Source organism: Dipodomys ordii, unplaced genomic scaffold, assembly GCF_000151885.1.
Source record: "Dipodomys ordii isolate 6190 unplaced genomic scaffold, Dord_2.0 Scaffold74, whole genome shotgun sequence".
Lineage (NCBI taxonomy): Eukaryota > Metazoa > Chordata > Mammalia > Rodentia > Heteromyidae > Dipodomys > Dipodomys ordii.
The window spans coordinates 2,000,042-2,015,529 of NW_012267290.1; the positions used below are offsets into that span (position 1 = coordinate 2,000,042).

General features: G+C 45.0%; 1 protein-coding gene across 1 annotated transcript in view; it reads right to left on the reverse strand.

Annotated features, from left to right (window-relative positions):
- Positions 1 to 2,866: 2,866 nt before the first annotated feature.
- Positions 2,867 to 15,488, reverse strand: part of Pinx1 (PIN2/TERF1 interacting, telomerase inhibitor 1) — a 55,834-nt gene continuing 43,212 nt past the window's right edge. Inside the window, exon 7 of the mRNA XM_013024186.1 lies at positions 2,867 to 3,626. Within this exon, the coding sequence (XP_012879640.1) occupies positions 3,105 to 3,626 (522 nt within the window). The 3' untranslated portion in view covers positions 2,867 to 3,104. The remainder of the gene's footprint in view (positions 3,627 to 15,488) is intronic.

The window sequence follows — 15,488 nt, forward strand, 5'->3', positions numbered from 1 at the left end:
TCATTAGGAAATTGTACTAATTGGCTCATTAATAATTGATCACTAGAAAATCACATGCTGGGACACCCAACGTGACCTCCTCAGCTCCACATGCCAGCACAACAGGCTTCAAATTGCAGGGGCTGAGAAGCTTCGAGATAAACAGGGTGGCGGGTGGAAAGGAAGCTCTTGCTCAAATCTAAGTGCAGCGGCTGCTTGCTGATCCAAGGGCTGAGATCACTCAGAGATTATGCCGAAACTCTTCTCTGGTGCCGATTCTTTTCAGAAAACAGGTCTCAGCCTGTTCTCGCCATTCCATGAGCAGTGAGGAGACACGGGCACAGCCTATATGCGAAGGCAAATGCTCCTGTGGGTTTCTGCTTCCAAGTGTCCTTCTTACACACTGGAAGAAATCCCTTTTTTCTCACAGGCTCAAACAGCTTTTAAGAAGTTAACTTACCCAGTTTCCTGCCAACTGCTTTATCACATTAGAAAGGAGAGTCCTCTGGGAATTTCCAGTGTGCAGGGCACACAGTAACGACAAAAGCATCTCTGTGAAATTCTGCAGTTTGCCAGCTGCTTCCCGATATATCGCCTCCCCCTCCACAAAAAAGGAACGCTCTTCCTAAGAGCACTGGCAACAGGTATGTTTGCCAAGGCAGAGCGAAGCCAGAGCGAGGCGCAACCTGGGATGACGGGCCAGGGCACGGGACAGCGTGGGTCTGCGGCAGCACAATCTTAGTCACATAAGTTGGGAAAGGCGGTTCCGTAAAAAGGGTAGTAATAATGGTTATCTCACAGGGCTATCTGAGGGCTAAATGAACTTGATTTATTTAAAGCACTTGGAATGGCTCCAGGTACCATAGACTCTGTATAATAATAATTATTAAAATTAATGGAAAAGGAGAAGTTTATAACAAGACCTTTGAAGAATCTCTTCACTGGACAGATCATTTCTTGGGAAACTACACTTGCTCTTACAATTTAGTCTACCAAGGAAAACACTGAAGAATATATAATTACATGTATTTTTTTCCTACTGAGAAAATTCAAAGCAAAATAACAGGATTCATAAACTAATATGTATTCTTTACAACCATCAGTCTATGAGATTCCATTCTCAGTGGGTTTATCTCACTATACTGCCACTTAGATCCTCAAAACCTGAGAGGTGTGGGGAAAATGAAAAGTGAAGGTTTCAAAAGAAAATACTCCACGTGTCCTTCAACACAAATGGTCCTACTGTGCTCTGGGAGCAGGTGCCTCCTTCTCAGGCCACCCACTGTGGCAGGGCACTTGCCTAGCACGTGTGAGGCCAGGGGTTCAATTCCTAGCACTGCTAAATAAATGAACAGATGAATATGAGTAAGAATATGAGCTCCTTTTCTAGCCCATTAAAAGAAAACAACCACACTCAACATTCCCTCTAAATGTCCCACTATGCCACCTGGATGTGGCTGCTGTGGTCTCTCTGTAGTCTTCCTCCCAACTCTAAATGGACTCTACCCACCTCCTAAATGCTCCTGGCTCTGCTCTCCTTTCTTCAAGGAAGTTACATTTAACACAACAAAAGCAACCCACTCAGGGATTGGTAAGAGATAGCACCCTCTGCTTTTCACATATTCCAGTGCTTCTGGGGCTCTGATTTCTCATGCAAGATGGGACAAGCAGAGATGACTTGGGCATGTACCCTCTGAAAAAAATGGATTTCAAAACCTTCGGGGTTTTATTAGCTTGGAAGCCTAAACTCTGAGGGACACAGTAAAACTCTGATAAGACCCCAGGCTCTTGCATCCATAGCAACTGTGGGGGGGTATGTGGGGGGGGGAGGGGTGCAGACAGGCTTCTTATGTAACATACAACTTTGGGAATTAAAATCAATGGCAAAAAGTCATGCATGTGGGTGAGTTTTAGTTTCTGTTACTAGCAGTGATCTACAAATCAAATGGAGAACAATGGCTGTGCCTCCTGGCCACAGTCCATAGCCAATCCAACATCTCTATGGGGCAGGCCAACAACACAAGACCTCAACAGGACAGGGAAGCGCAGTCTAAAACCAAGCATTGAAAAGAAGAGCAAGGAGGGGATCAAGTAAATAAGGATAAAGGAACGGTAGTTAAAGCAGGCTAAAGTAGGGCCAGGGCTGTACCTCGGTGCTCTGGCCTGTATCTTCTCTTCTGAGCCCCACCCACATAGGGAGAGGAATGTAGGAGGCAGGCTGGCATGTGGCAGGAGGTGGTGGTGTGGATATGAGGCAACACATCTGGTTAGAGGAGGGCTGAACAGTGTCTCTGAGTACTCATATACTATATGTATGTCTTTAAAGGTCCAACTTGACCTAGACACTGCCTTCTGGTGACCTTGTGGCCTCTGCTTCTCAACTCCTTGCAGGACCTCCATTTCATATACAAGGCACAGCCCACTCTGGGTGGCTTGTCTCCAAGGACTCCAAGACAGAACAGTCTGACTGTGCTCTCAGTGCAAGAACTATTTGGGCCTCAAATGGGAGCCGATGACCGATTGTCCCCACAACGAGCCTGGTCATGGGGAGTCTTGGCACATATGGCTGCCACTGCTTGTTGGGAGAGGAGCAGCTGCCCCACCAAAACTGAGGCCAACACAACAAAAGCCCTCTCATTCGGGAATGCAGTCATATAATTCCTACTTGGCAGAAATGTATGGCTGGCTGTAGAACAAAAGGAACTATCTGAATCCAAACTATTGCCTCTTAATCCCTTAATTAGACTAAGTCCTTCAGAAGGAAGCACAAGTCATTGTTACTGAAGGAAACCAGAGCAAATACAGACCACTTCTACACACTGCCGTGTGCACACATACAAGGCCGCGGGTGTCCATAGGAATGTGAATAAACACTCAGGTGATGGACTCGGAGTTTGAAAGAAATTTATTTGTTTGAGAGCCATGATCTGGAACATTAAGATCAGTTCTCCTGGAAGGTGATCTGGGTAAGATGGGGTGGTGAGCGGGCGAGACCTGGCGGTTCACGGGCATGTTAAAAGACGAGCCCATCTGCGTGGGGCTCCCTCTGCTCTGACTCTGGGCCAGAGAGTTTGCCCGGCAGCGCCTGACAGCAGAGGGGTCGGAAGGCCCCCGCTGGCAAGAATTCATCTGGAAACGTGTTTCTTTTTCTTCTTCTTTCTCCCTGACGTGTCGTCTAGCACAGCATCTACTGCCACTTCCAGTGGCTTTGGCAGCTTTTTCTTTGCTCTCTTCTTTTTGGGTTTTGGGATGTCATCCTGGTCATCAGAGAGTTGCACACAATCTCCGGCAGCCTCGGCGGAAGCATCGCAACACTCATTCCCACAGGGACCTCCAGGCTGCCACTCAGCTTGGTCTTTCCTCTTGGATACAGGTCCCTGGCTCTCCTCCTCACGCTTTTTCTTTTTAGACCGCTTGGCTTTCGGCTGGGGGTCATTCTCTGCGTCTATACCTGCTGTCTCTTTGGTGGTTTTCTTTCTCTTTTTCTGTTCTACTGGAGTCTCTGAAAAGTCGGGCCCTGGAGCTGCAGTCTGCAACTTGTTCTTTAGCTGGGACATCCGCTTGGCAAAATACTCCTGGATGGTGAAGGCACTGGTTGTGGTGGTGGAGGACTCATTCCCATCTGGAGTGGAGGTGCTGCACTCCTCCTAGGGGGATCAGAGTTACAAACAGGTTAAGCATCTCTCAGTCGTTCTGCATGGAGGTCAAGAGGACCCCACAAAGAGCCCCTCAAATTTAGCAGTTAGGAAAGAAGACTGATCTGGGTTGCTCCTGGCTCTTTTTTTCCCTCTGCTGGCCCTGAACTGCCAAGTGCAGAGCAAGGTGGCCACACCTTCTGGTTGAGTGCCACACTAGGCAGGAGGCTGAACTGACAGAAGGTAACGGAGATAGCTAGCTAGCAAGCTGTCTAGCGGGGCTTGAGTAAACAGAGCCTTAGGAACAATGCTGTAAATGGCAGTTAGTTCTAGACTCTCCCAGAAAAACTAGGGACACTGAGGTTCTGGAGTTGTATGATTTTGTAAGAAACAGGTTGTGGCTCCCCTATGGAATCCGTTGGTGTCGCATGTAGATCCAGAAGCTCAGATGTTATAAGAGTTTCTCCCCCAAAAGGATGAGAGACAATTCCAAACTGGAGCCTCGTTGTGGGGAGGACAGGGGACAGACAACTCTCTATCGCTGGGCAGTGTGTAAACACTGGCAGTTGTTCCTGGAGAGAACATGGGAGCATTTGAACTTAGTGGCCTCTCTCCTTCCTCAAAGGGCAGGCTTACCTGGAGAGCTCCTTTCGTTGGCTGGGGATGAGGAGAAGCAAGGGAAGCAAGGGGACCCATCTCTGCTCTAACATGGATACTCATGGCTAGTCGTTCTTAGAGTTGTGGGATTGAATACATTTTACTTTTGATTATTGAGCTGTAACGTTGGGGAAGGGAGAGGGAAGAAATACCTAACTCCAGAGGTGGTTAAATCATGCAATGCTGGTATTCTCATATGGACTGTCAACCTGCTAGGTATACAGTAAGAAATGAATGCATGAAAGGGAAGTACCTTGAAGTTGAAAAACAAGAGAAATATGCTTTAAGTAAAATCAGTTCCTGCAGATTGCTGTCTTTGGGTAATAATGCCATTCTCGAGGGTTCATACTGGCCTAGCCTCTCCCCTCACACTCATTCACACAAAGAGGCTAGTTGCTACCCTGCATTTTGGTGGATAGAAGGGGGAGGGTCGAAACAAAGAAAGCAATTTTCAGACCAGAATTCTACATTCAATTCTGAACGAAGCTAGCAATGATCCATGTGTGTAGCTGACTAATAAACCAACACACACAAACACAGTCTATTATTCCTGCCACGATCTAGGTCAGGGGATCGAATTCCAGCAGAACTGATAGCCCTAGGTAGCTACTGCTCAACAGAGCTCTCACCAAAGGGTCTCTTTACCAGATTGGGTACAGTGGCTTATGTCTGCAATCCCGCTACACAGGAGTCAATTATGAGAGTATGGGCCAAAGCTATGCCTAGGTAAAAATGTACAAGACTCAATCTAAAAAGTAACCAGAGCAAAAAGGACTGAGGATATGGCTCAAAATTCTAGCAAATATGAAGCCTGAGTTCAAATCCTAGTACAGCCAAGAGAAAAACAGGTTGGGCTGCCTCTGTTAACATCAGTGGTCAACACTGTCCCTTGTTATCAAAAGCATGAAGTCAGTTTTCAAGTTTCAAAAACAGAATACAGCATATGTGGGATCCATCAATCAATCTTTGGGAAGTTTAAATGATTAGGATTCAATTTAAGGAATCTCTTCAGGTTGTTAAAAAAAACTTTACAAAACCAAAACCAAACCACAGCTGCCACAGGAAACAAATCCCAGATTGCTTTGCTTTGTCGTTTTGTTCCTCAAATGGCAAATGAGGGCTGCAATTTTGCAGAGCAGAATGGAATACGTTCTCAAGGCTCCTGGTGCTAGCCAATCCTAGGACAAGAAAGCCCTGGCCCTCAGGAAGGGTATACACCAGTCACCCCAGGACCTGGGAGAGTGGTCTACTATAAACAGGTCCATCATGGCTGCCTGCCCTTTGTGGACCAAACTTCTGGAGTGGGCTTGTGAGTTAGGAGCTCATGGTATAGTCAAATCCTCTGCTCTTCACCTTGTTCTTTGTTGATTACCTCCTGAATTCCTGCTCTGAACAGTTTTACTACAGGAATTGATGGCTGGTGTCAATACTACTTAATTGTTATAACCAATGCAAGGCCATTTCTGAGTCACTTGCTGAATTTGCTAGGTCTTTGTAACCTCCGACCATTTGTTCCTGGTCAACTTCCACAGTAGTGTAAGGAATAACAGGCCGGGGCCCTGAACATGGCTCAGGAGGATGAGCACAGGTGATGACAGCACTCAGCCTCTGCCTGAGCAGGGGATTCGTGCGGAAGGCAGCCACAAAGGAGGAGTGTGCGGAGAGTCTGATTCCCATGGGGACTCTGCTCAGGTCTCGTAGACCATATTCTTGAGATCAGAAACCAGTATCACAATGTTACAACCTCTGTCCTCTATTCTTGGCCACAGCACGCCATGAAGAAAGTGTACATCTATTTAAGAAAATGATTTCTTTCCACATCTGGTCTACACTGCAAAATGAACAAGATTGAAAAAAACAACATGAATTGTTTTTTTTAAATTTTGAAATAAAAACAAATTTTGCCTTCTCACATTTATATTAAACAATGTCACCTCAAAGAAAATCTGTGACTTTTATGACTTTGTGAACTTTGAGACTGTCCCTATTTGCTACTGGTAGTCTCAAAACCAGTAAAATGAGTTCCTCAACAAGTTGAAAGCTCAATGGTTCCACAAATGCTACCAAGGAAGCTATGGCTCATCTTGCCAGACATCTCACTTAAGCTTAGGGGTTCAGAAAGCATTTTGTAAATACCAACTTCTGCTGTTAACTAATGGAAATCCTTTAGTAAGTCCCACAGCCTCTTTGGATCTTAGTTACATAATCTAGTAAAAACATGTAGGCTACATTAGGTGACTTGTAAGGTCCTTTCCCTTGCAGGGCTAATGTATACTGACCTCTGGAAAGACGAGTGGGCCAGCCCCAGAGGCTGCTCAGCAATGCAAAGACACAAGGCCAAGGAAGGCTGGTAAGGTTTTAGTATAAGCAGGCTGCAGGGCAGAAGCTGCTTTACAGAAAATTCTCACCCTAACCGCCAGGCTAACGTAGAAAAGTGTCAATAATATTGCCCCATCTATGCATCAAATAAATGTATTGACCATCTGAAAGAAAACAGTGAGCCAAGATCACACTTGTATTGCTAGTAAAGATAGCAAGCCACATTCTATAAACTACTGAATAACATGAAAGAGTTGATTTGAATTGATACTATGTAGGCACTAACATCAACAGAAATAGAAAACTAAGTGACTATTACAAATATATGAGTCTCTTTTAAACCTAAGTCCTGAAAGTCACCCTCTCACTTGCCCTCTTGAGAACCATGGTGAGAAGCTGGAACTCTCAATCCCACGGTGTATTCCTGAAGGGTCTCTTTTTGTGTATGACGGCCAGACAAACTCTAATGATGCTTCACTACCCTAGATCTTCATCAAAGGGTATGTCATGGGGAAAAGGCTAGTGATGCTAGGCCAGAGTTGAAACGGTGGAATTCTGGAGATGAATGAATCACTACCTGAATCTCAGTCCAAGATTTCTAAAGTTTTATGCTAGTGCCAAGAGTTTAACACCCACCTGGTGAAGGCAAAAGCATGGAGAACTACAGACTCTTTCTTGGGCACAGAGAAGAGCAGAAGTAGAAGAGTCCATATGGGATCCCTAAGAAGCACATCTAATGGAAGGAGCTTTTCAAAGAAAAATTTTGGTGAGGAGGGAACTTTTTCAAATGACATTTTAAAAGTCACTTTCCCTAAGTTTGCAAAATACACACTGATATACCTTCTCTCTCATTAGTTTATGATAGAGACACAAGTACAGACAGAGAATCTTCACAAATTTTCTATATATTGTAGAAACAACTATGGGTTCACTTTGTGTGGTCACAGGAACTCCTCCAGTTGGTTATTCAGAGCCGATGCGGGCATACCAGATGGAATGACTTTCCACAGTGATATCTTGGGCCTTGACTTGTCAATCAATAATGTCCTATGGGTTAGAACTGACAAATGGGAACCTGATCCTCCCCACTTCAGAGCCTTGACAATTTAAAGCCAGAAGAGCTGGCGGAATTGTTATGCTCAATCATGCTAGGAAATTCCAGTGACCACAACTGAGTACCACTGTGCCAGGCACTAACTGCATGGCATCCTGAGTGGCTCCCAGCCACCCAGAGAGGTGTTCTCTCCACCACACAGGGCACAGGGTGGGACCGGGGACACTTGGCTTATGGAGGTTCCACAGCTAGGAGACAGCAGGAGCGAGATTTGCCTCCAAGCTACTGGGTGCAAGCTCTCATTCCTCCACAATAGTAGACTTGATTCTTACCCTCTCTCTTCATAGACATGAACACTAAAGTATTTCTCAATTGATTGTATAATTCAGGGACAAAGTTCCCTGCTCAACATCTAGGAGAACATAAGACAGGTTTCATGTAGCACAGAATGTCCACAGGAAAAATAAACTTTTTTTTTTCCCCTCAAGGCTAGCACTCTACCAGTTGAGCCACATTTCTACTTCTGACTTTTTGGCAGTTAATTGTAGTTAAGAGTTTCTGGAACTTTCTTGCTTTAGGTGGCGTTGAACTGCGACTCTCAGAGCACTGATGGTAAGATTACAGGTATGAGCCATGGCACACAGCAATACTACTTTTTAAAGGGGGGGGGGACCCTTTATTATTCCAATCTGCAATTCACATAAATAATGAACTGAAGTCATGCTTAAGAGTTCTATCATTTGTCAAACTAGCACATAAATGTGTATGACAAAGTCTGGCTGTTTTAAAATAGGAAGTAAATCGTAAGTCCGACTTTTTACCTACGCAAGAATCCCTCTTGGCTTGGCACTGGACAATGTCCATGGAGACCCTTCTACTGTGCAGGTGGTGGCTGTCTCCATTTTCTTGTTAGCATTAGGTAGCTTTCAAGTGGTTCGTGGATATAGATCAGGTGATGTGATTAGAGTGGGAGAATCTCAACACTTTAATCCATCTCTGGCTATTTGGACTGACAATAAAGAAAAAAGAGTGTCATAAAGAGAGTGGCCTTGCAAACAGAGGTCCTTAAGACATGGAGTTAATGCATCCTGACTTTCTCAGGTCCCTTAAGGAGACTTGAAACTAGGCATGTCAACTTTTCCCCAGTGTCTACAAAATTAAGAATTTTTTCCTTTTTTCTTTCTTTTTTCCTTGCAGGTGGGGGGGCATTTTATCTGGAGGATGAAGATGTATCTTCTGCTTCTGAGATTTCTTAGCTCTTCTGGACTATACAGAACACATGTACTGGAATGAATTACCAGTATCTTTTTCAAAAGAATGCTATGTCTCTTTTAGAGCAGGAAAAAGCACAGGGATATTAAGAAGAGGGCATTTAGAGAAGATGCGCCATGTACACACAACACTGCCTGCAGATGTACCAGTCCTGGAATGAAAGGAAAATCTTTCAGCTGGCTTTGGCTTTTCTCATACACTGCTGCTGATCTTAAGTGACAGAATGACGGAAGCCTTCTAATTTGTACATTATAACCCAGAGGTCATGCTGCAAGAGTAATCGCCCAACAAACTTTTCTCATTGAAAGAAGGAGCAGACACCCAGAGCGCAAGGGTAATGGATTTAGCAACTGGAGTTAACAGTGCCAGTGCTATTGCTTGTCATGAATCAATGCTCACTTTCCACAACAGCATGTCTGTCATCATGTGCTGGACCAGTCTGTGAAAAGTTGAGAAAGCTTGGCATTGAGTAGTTTGGAAAAATGTTCTTTATATGCACCAAATTCTTTTTTTTTTTTGGGGGGGGGTGTCTGGTCATGGGGCCTGAACTCTGGGCCTGGGCGCTGTCCCTCAGCTCTTCAGCTCAAGGCTAGCACTCTACCACTTGAGCCACAGTGCCACTTCTGGCTTTTTTCTTTTTGCTTATGTGGTTCTGAGGAACCGAACCCAGGGCCTCAGGCATGCAAGGCAAGTGTTCTACCACTGAGCCACCTTCCCAGCCCATATTCAACAAATTCTTTAGCAGAACAGTTCTGACAAATGCAAAGTATGTCTTTGTGGATTCTTAGGGGGCAGAAATTGCACCTATCCATTTTAGACACAGATAAGTTAAAAAATAAATTCTAGTATGTGTATGTGCATGCATGATTTAAATTCTCCAATAAAAGAGGCAGAACAGATTCAATGGCCCACTGTGTTAGCCTAGAATGTTCTTCTGGATCCTCACTCATAGGCCCATGCACCACTTTGTTGAAGATCAAGTGCAAGACCATTTCCCTCAACAGCCTGATTTTTTTGTGGACCATCATCTCATTTACTCCCTATGACCACCAATTATTGCTTGTATAACTTGCTTTGCAATCAATTCTGCCAAGGATATAAGTTCTCTGATACCATATCTTATATTTATTTACATTTAGAAAACAATTTCTCATAAGGAACAGGCATGGTAAGTATTCAACAAGACACAAGGCACAAAATCTGACTAGATGGGAACTGAGAGGAGCTGCTATTATTCCTACCCACTAAGCGACATGCTTTCTAGCTGACATTTTAGTGTCCAGAAGGGGCTCGGGAGGGCAGGTAGCACAGAATGCAGTAGTGTTTTGTAGAAGGCTTTCCTATCCTGAGGACACCTTCACTCTAAGTGCACAGCTCCTCTAACCACTATCAAGAACATGCGAGTTCTGTGTAGGATAATCCCCAGCAATCCACAGGAGCTCAGTCCAGTGATCTGTAATTTTCCTCCGGCTGTAATCCCACACGATACCATAGTTACCTACCAGGGGAAAAGTCAACTGGAATAAGGCAAGGTAGTACAGAAATATTAACCTCTTCCTGTGGGATTACCTGACTCCTCAGTGGTGGCACAGACTTATGAATAAACTGTTTTCACCAGAGTGGAGGGAGAGCAGGAGTTGCAAGACCCTTGAGAGTTACAAGGGCAGCTAGAGAAGTCAAATCGCAGATGGGGGCTCCACTGCAGCCCCTGGCAGTGAGCTGGGAAGTGCAGGTCCTTCACATGTTGACCAGAAGACACGACCTGGGAAAGCTTCTGACTTCAGGTAGTCATCTCACTGGTCAGCCACTGACATCAGGTTAGACACCAGAATGCAGGCACCATGCAGTGTATCGGCACCGTGATCCCCGTCTCCCATGCACGCTGTGGTTTTACACACTTCCATGTGGTTTCCATATTGAAAACATTCTCTGTTTTACTGACAGAATTTCTGCACTCACAAAAGTTATTCAAGCCAGGTACTGGTGGTTCACACCTTGTAATCCTAGCTACTCAGGAGGCTGAGATCTGTGAGGATTGTAGTTCCAACCCAGACTCTTATCACCATCTAACCACTAAAAAGCCAGAAATAGAGCTGTGGCTCAAGTGGGGTAGGGTTCTAAGCTTGAGGGGGAAAAAAAACAAACTTAGGAACAGTTCCAGGCCCTGAGTTCAAGCTCCAGGACCAGCACACACATGAAGTTATTCAAGTGTGAAGTCCTGCACTTTATTCAAGACATTTATTAGTTAAGTCTGTAATTAGGCTAAACATGGTTTTATCTTTGGAGATACAATCAGTTTTAGCATTAACAAGTGAATATACAGGAGTCAAAACCAAATAAAACCCCACCAAATGAAGAAAAGTTTTTATTTGGTGCAGTGCTGAAAATCAAGGGTATAGTAATAGAATGAAAATTATGCTACAATTCAACTGGAAAACATAGCTAGGAATTATGTGTGTGTGTTCACATGCAAACGGGAACAAAAACCTATGGTATGTACTTGAAGCATTTTGCAAAAGTTCCGGGAAGGGGCTCTCTAGAACAGAGATTGACAAATTATTACTACAAGCCTATCATGTTAACTATGGCTGAATGGATAAATCTATTGAGTGTGCTCTTGGATATGCACACACACAGTAGTCCCCTTTATCTATGGCTTCTCTTTGCTCATGCTGGAATCTTAATCCTCAAATTCAGATGTTGAGGGTATCTGGTGGTGGGAAATGATTAGGGTTACTGGAGTAGTGAGAAGGGGCCCCAGGACAAGATTACTACTTTATAAGAGTAAGAGAGATGTGAGCTCACCACATGATGTCTTCTTCCATCATGTGAGACACAGAAGGAAGGCCCACATCAGACACTGGCACCTGAGAATTGCATTTTCCAGCCTCCAGACAGAAAGAAATAATCCTTGCTTCCTTATCATTACCCAGTATTGGCAATGTTATAATAGCAGAAAACAGACTAAAACATGTGGTTTCAGTTACTCAGAACCAACTATGATATGAACTAATAGATTGAAAAATCTAGAAATAATTCCTAAGTTTAAGCTGCCTGGCATTCTGGATAGTATGAGGTTTTGTGCTCAACCCCACCTAGAACGTGACTCTCCCCTCTGTCCAGTTATTACACCATGGGAGCTACTCAGGTCTGAGCCATTCTAGTAGGTGACTCAGTGGTAAGACGGTTGCAGCAGTATCACAAAGCTGTTCAAGCAATACTTAATTTTGTGTGTGTGCACACATGTGAGTGTAAAAGAGAGAACGAGGGCTTGAATTCAGAGCCCCACATGCTCACTCAGCTTTTTGGCTCACAGAGGGTGTTCTGCCTCTTGAACCTTAGAGATAAGAATCTTGAGGATTTGTCTGCTGGGTTGGCTGTACTTTCTCTTAAGTGAAAAGTGAAGTTCCTAACTTAATAAGGAAAGAAAAATAAAATCATATGTTGAAGTTGCTAAGATCCACCATAAAATGAATCTTCAATCACCATGGTGAAGACAGAAGAAGAAATTTGTGCCATGTTTTGTGATGTACCTCAGACTGAACAGTTACAACCCCAGTGCATGATGGGAGCTGGGTTATAACAGAAAAGGCCTAGCACTATCCAAGGCTGGGATCTTGGAACATATTCCCCTTGGATAAGGGGTAACTCCTGTATACATATGAAACTGGATGGCTTTAGGCTTTGATGAAGTCCTTAGTGTGATTCTTACAGAATAATGCCAGTGAAAAGGAGAGGCTGCTAACTGGCTTTGGAAGAGCCAAAGGAGGCAGGCTAGGAAAACATTATGTTAAGAAGAGACTGAGGGGGGCTGGGATTGTGGCTTAGTGGTAGAGTGCTTGCCTAGCATGCATGAAACCCTGGATTCGATTCCTCAGTACCATATAAACAGAAAAAGCAGGAAGCAGCACTGTGGCTTAAGTGGTAGAGTGCTAGCCTTGAGCAAAAGAAGCTTAGGGACAGTACGTAGGGCCTGAGTTCAAGCCCCATAACCGGCAAAAACCAAAACAACAAAAACCAGAAAGTGACAGAGGGCAAACTCAATGGTGCTGAGCACCTATGAGACACCATCTAATAATTAGGCATCAGATCTCTGTCTGGACTTCAAACCTAGACAAATGAACTGGACAGCTCAGAAAGAATAATGGGGAACTGGGAAGCACAGAGCATCTTGGTTTTCACTGGCTTTGGTAGAGAAATACAAGTAATGCCAAATTCCTCACATGAAAGCCAATGTTAACAAAGCTGTTCACTTTGTTTCTTTTCTGTCTTCTTTTCTTTGCCATTTGCCTAGTCAGCTGCTCAAATTACCACTCATTAGGAAAGCCAACATAAACAGGTTTTAAAAGGATGGTACTTATGGCACCTTCTCAAGTCACTGACATCAGAATCACTGACAAGTCCCACTGCCTCTGGGGAGAAGAGGAAAGGAAAAGAGCAGCAGCTTGCTGCCTCTTGAAGGGGCACAGGACTCAGGTGAGGGCCTCTCACCACACTGGCCATCAGAAGATTAACGAGGCTCCTTCAGAGCTAGAAGTGATCAATGCAACATAGGTGCCAACTTCTTTCAATGAAGTCTAAAAATAATCAGAATTGACTATATTTTATAATTCTAGGTCAACTGGCTCTCCCCTGCTCTCCAGAGGCAGGATGAACAGCCTCCATACCCAGCTGAGGGCAGGGCTGGCATCTAAGAGCAGCAGCAGAGGCTTCTGGAGGCTTCTGTCACTGCCGTTCTCCTCCACAGAGGACTGGAAACAAACTGCTTAATAATACTAACAATTCAAACCCCAGCTCACTCTTTATAGGAAAGACAGCAGTTAAAATTTTTAGATTTTAGATGCTTTAAAGAAGAAGGTCTTTAGAGAACAGTAACTTAAAAAAAATCGTATTTAGAGTAATTACTCAAGATACTTTTAAAGAGAAAAGCAAATTAATTTGAACCATTTTCAGAATTGTTCTGCAACATTCCGGCTCCCAATGGAGGCTGCAAGCCAGGTCCTTTGAGAGGCTTTAGGGACCGGTGATGGAGGCCTAAGGCTGCCCTGTGGGGAAGCACCCCAGGACAGGGCAGCACCACCCACTGCTTCACCTGAGTCCCCCATGCTCCCTTGAGAGGACAGTGAGAAAAGGAAGCCGCGGCCTCCCCCATGCCATGCCATGCCAAAGGCAAGCTCCTCTTGGCCCAATCTATCTATGTGGCATCGAGGGGTGATCTGACAGGCAAGAGGGACAGATGGATAAGTTGATGTTGCTCTCTTCTGCTCCCACACCAGAGAATCCTCAGTGCCAATTTCTTATTATCACAAAAGCTCTTTAAACCAGTTGCCTGCTCTGTCAACAAAAGAAAAACCAAATCTAATCCTTTCAGGCCAAACTTAAGTCCTGGCAAAACTCTTAAGCAAACAAAGTAGCCCATGATTTCCAGCCCTGTGTTCTGGCAGTTCTTCCTCTTCATGCCTGCTTCCTGCTCGCTCCCAGGAGCAGCTTGCTGTGAAGTCATAGGTGCACATGTGCCCTGTGCCCATTGATTCATCGGGAGACAACACACAGGTGTAGTCGGTGCTAAACAACTCTACAGAAAGCAGCGACCCACTTTCTCCTCTCTGGCTCCTCCAGGAGTGAGCCGGCCAGCCACATTTGCCGCCCTGGCTGCCAGGACATGGCTGTTTAGGTCTCTTGTCGGAGGACAGGAAAAGGACGCACTCTCAGCACTGTGTGCTAGGGAGAGATAAGACCCGAGATTCTGTCCTCAGCCCCTTATCAGCTCTTCCTGTGACTTTCCAGAGCAGACAACACCAGAACTGGCAATAAACTGCACTAGCTTGGAGGGGCGGGGGGAGACTGTGCTATGTGGGGCTCAGCTTAAGGAGGGGTGTGGAATGAGCCAAACAGTTTTTCATTTATCTTAAAATGGCATGGCCCAAATAAAATTGCCTTTTCCTCTGTTTAAACACACAGATTTGACATCACTGTTTGTTAAAACTGCAACAACGGGGTAGGGGATTTTGCAACTTCCGTTCCAGTTGGAATGAAGCATCGCCTTCCTTGCTCCAAACCCTGCTGCTCACAGCCCTGTGTACCAGCTCCCGGGCACGTAGCACAGGGCGGCTCCATAGCAGACACTCGGTGTGTGTCTAGGAAGCCTGGCTGCTGGGCGACCACCTTCCACGCAAGCCCTATGGACAGCCTGGGTTTCCCGGGGCCAGCACGTGCTCACTCACACAGGCCAACTTCAGTTCCATGGACACTCCTCCACACGGAAGCCTGTAGTTCTGCAATAAGTCACCAAATGCCATGATGCTAAGGACCATTCTTGCCTTTTCTGAGGGGAGGGAGAAAGGGGTAAACACAGCTTTGGAGAAGCAGGAGCTCTAGTTAAACTGAGGAGCTCTCTGGATCAGATCTTGTAGTTAATTAAGCCTTAGGTTATCTTTGACCAATGAATACAATTTTCCCAACAATGTATTAGTACGGAAGGACCAAAAAGCATTTGATGATGATGACCTAGCTGCTGACGGCTTCTGGGAGAAGAGGTGCCCTTAGGTGTCCCTTCTATCATCCCCAGGCCT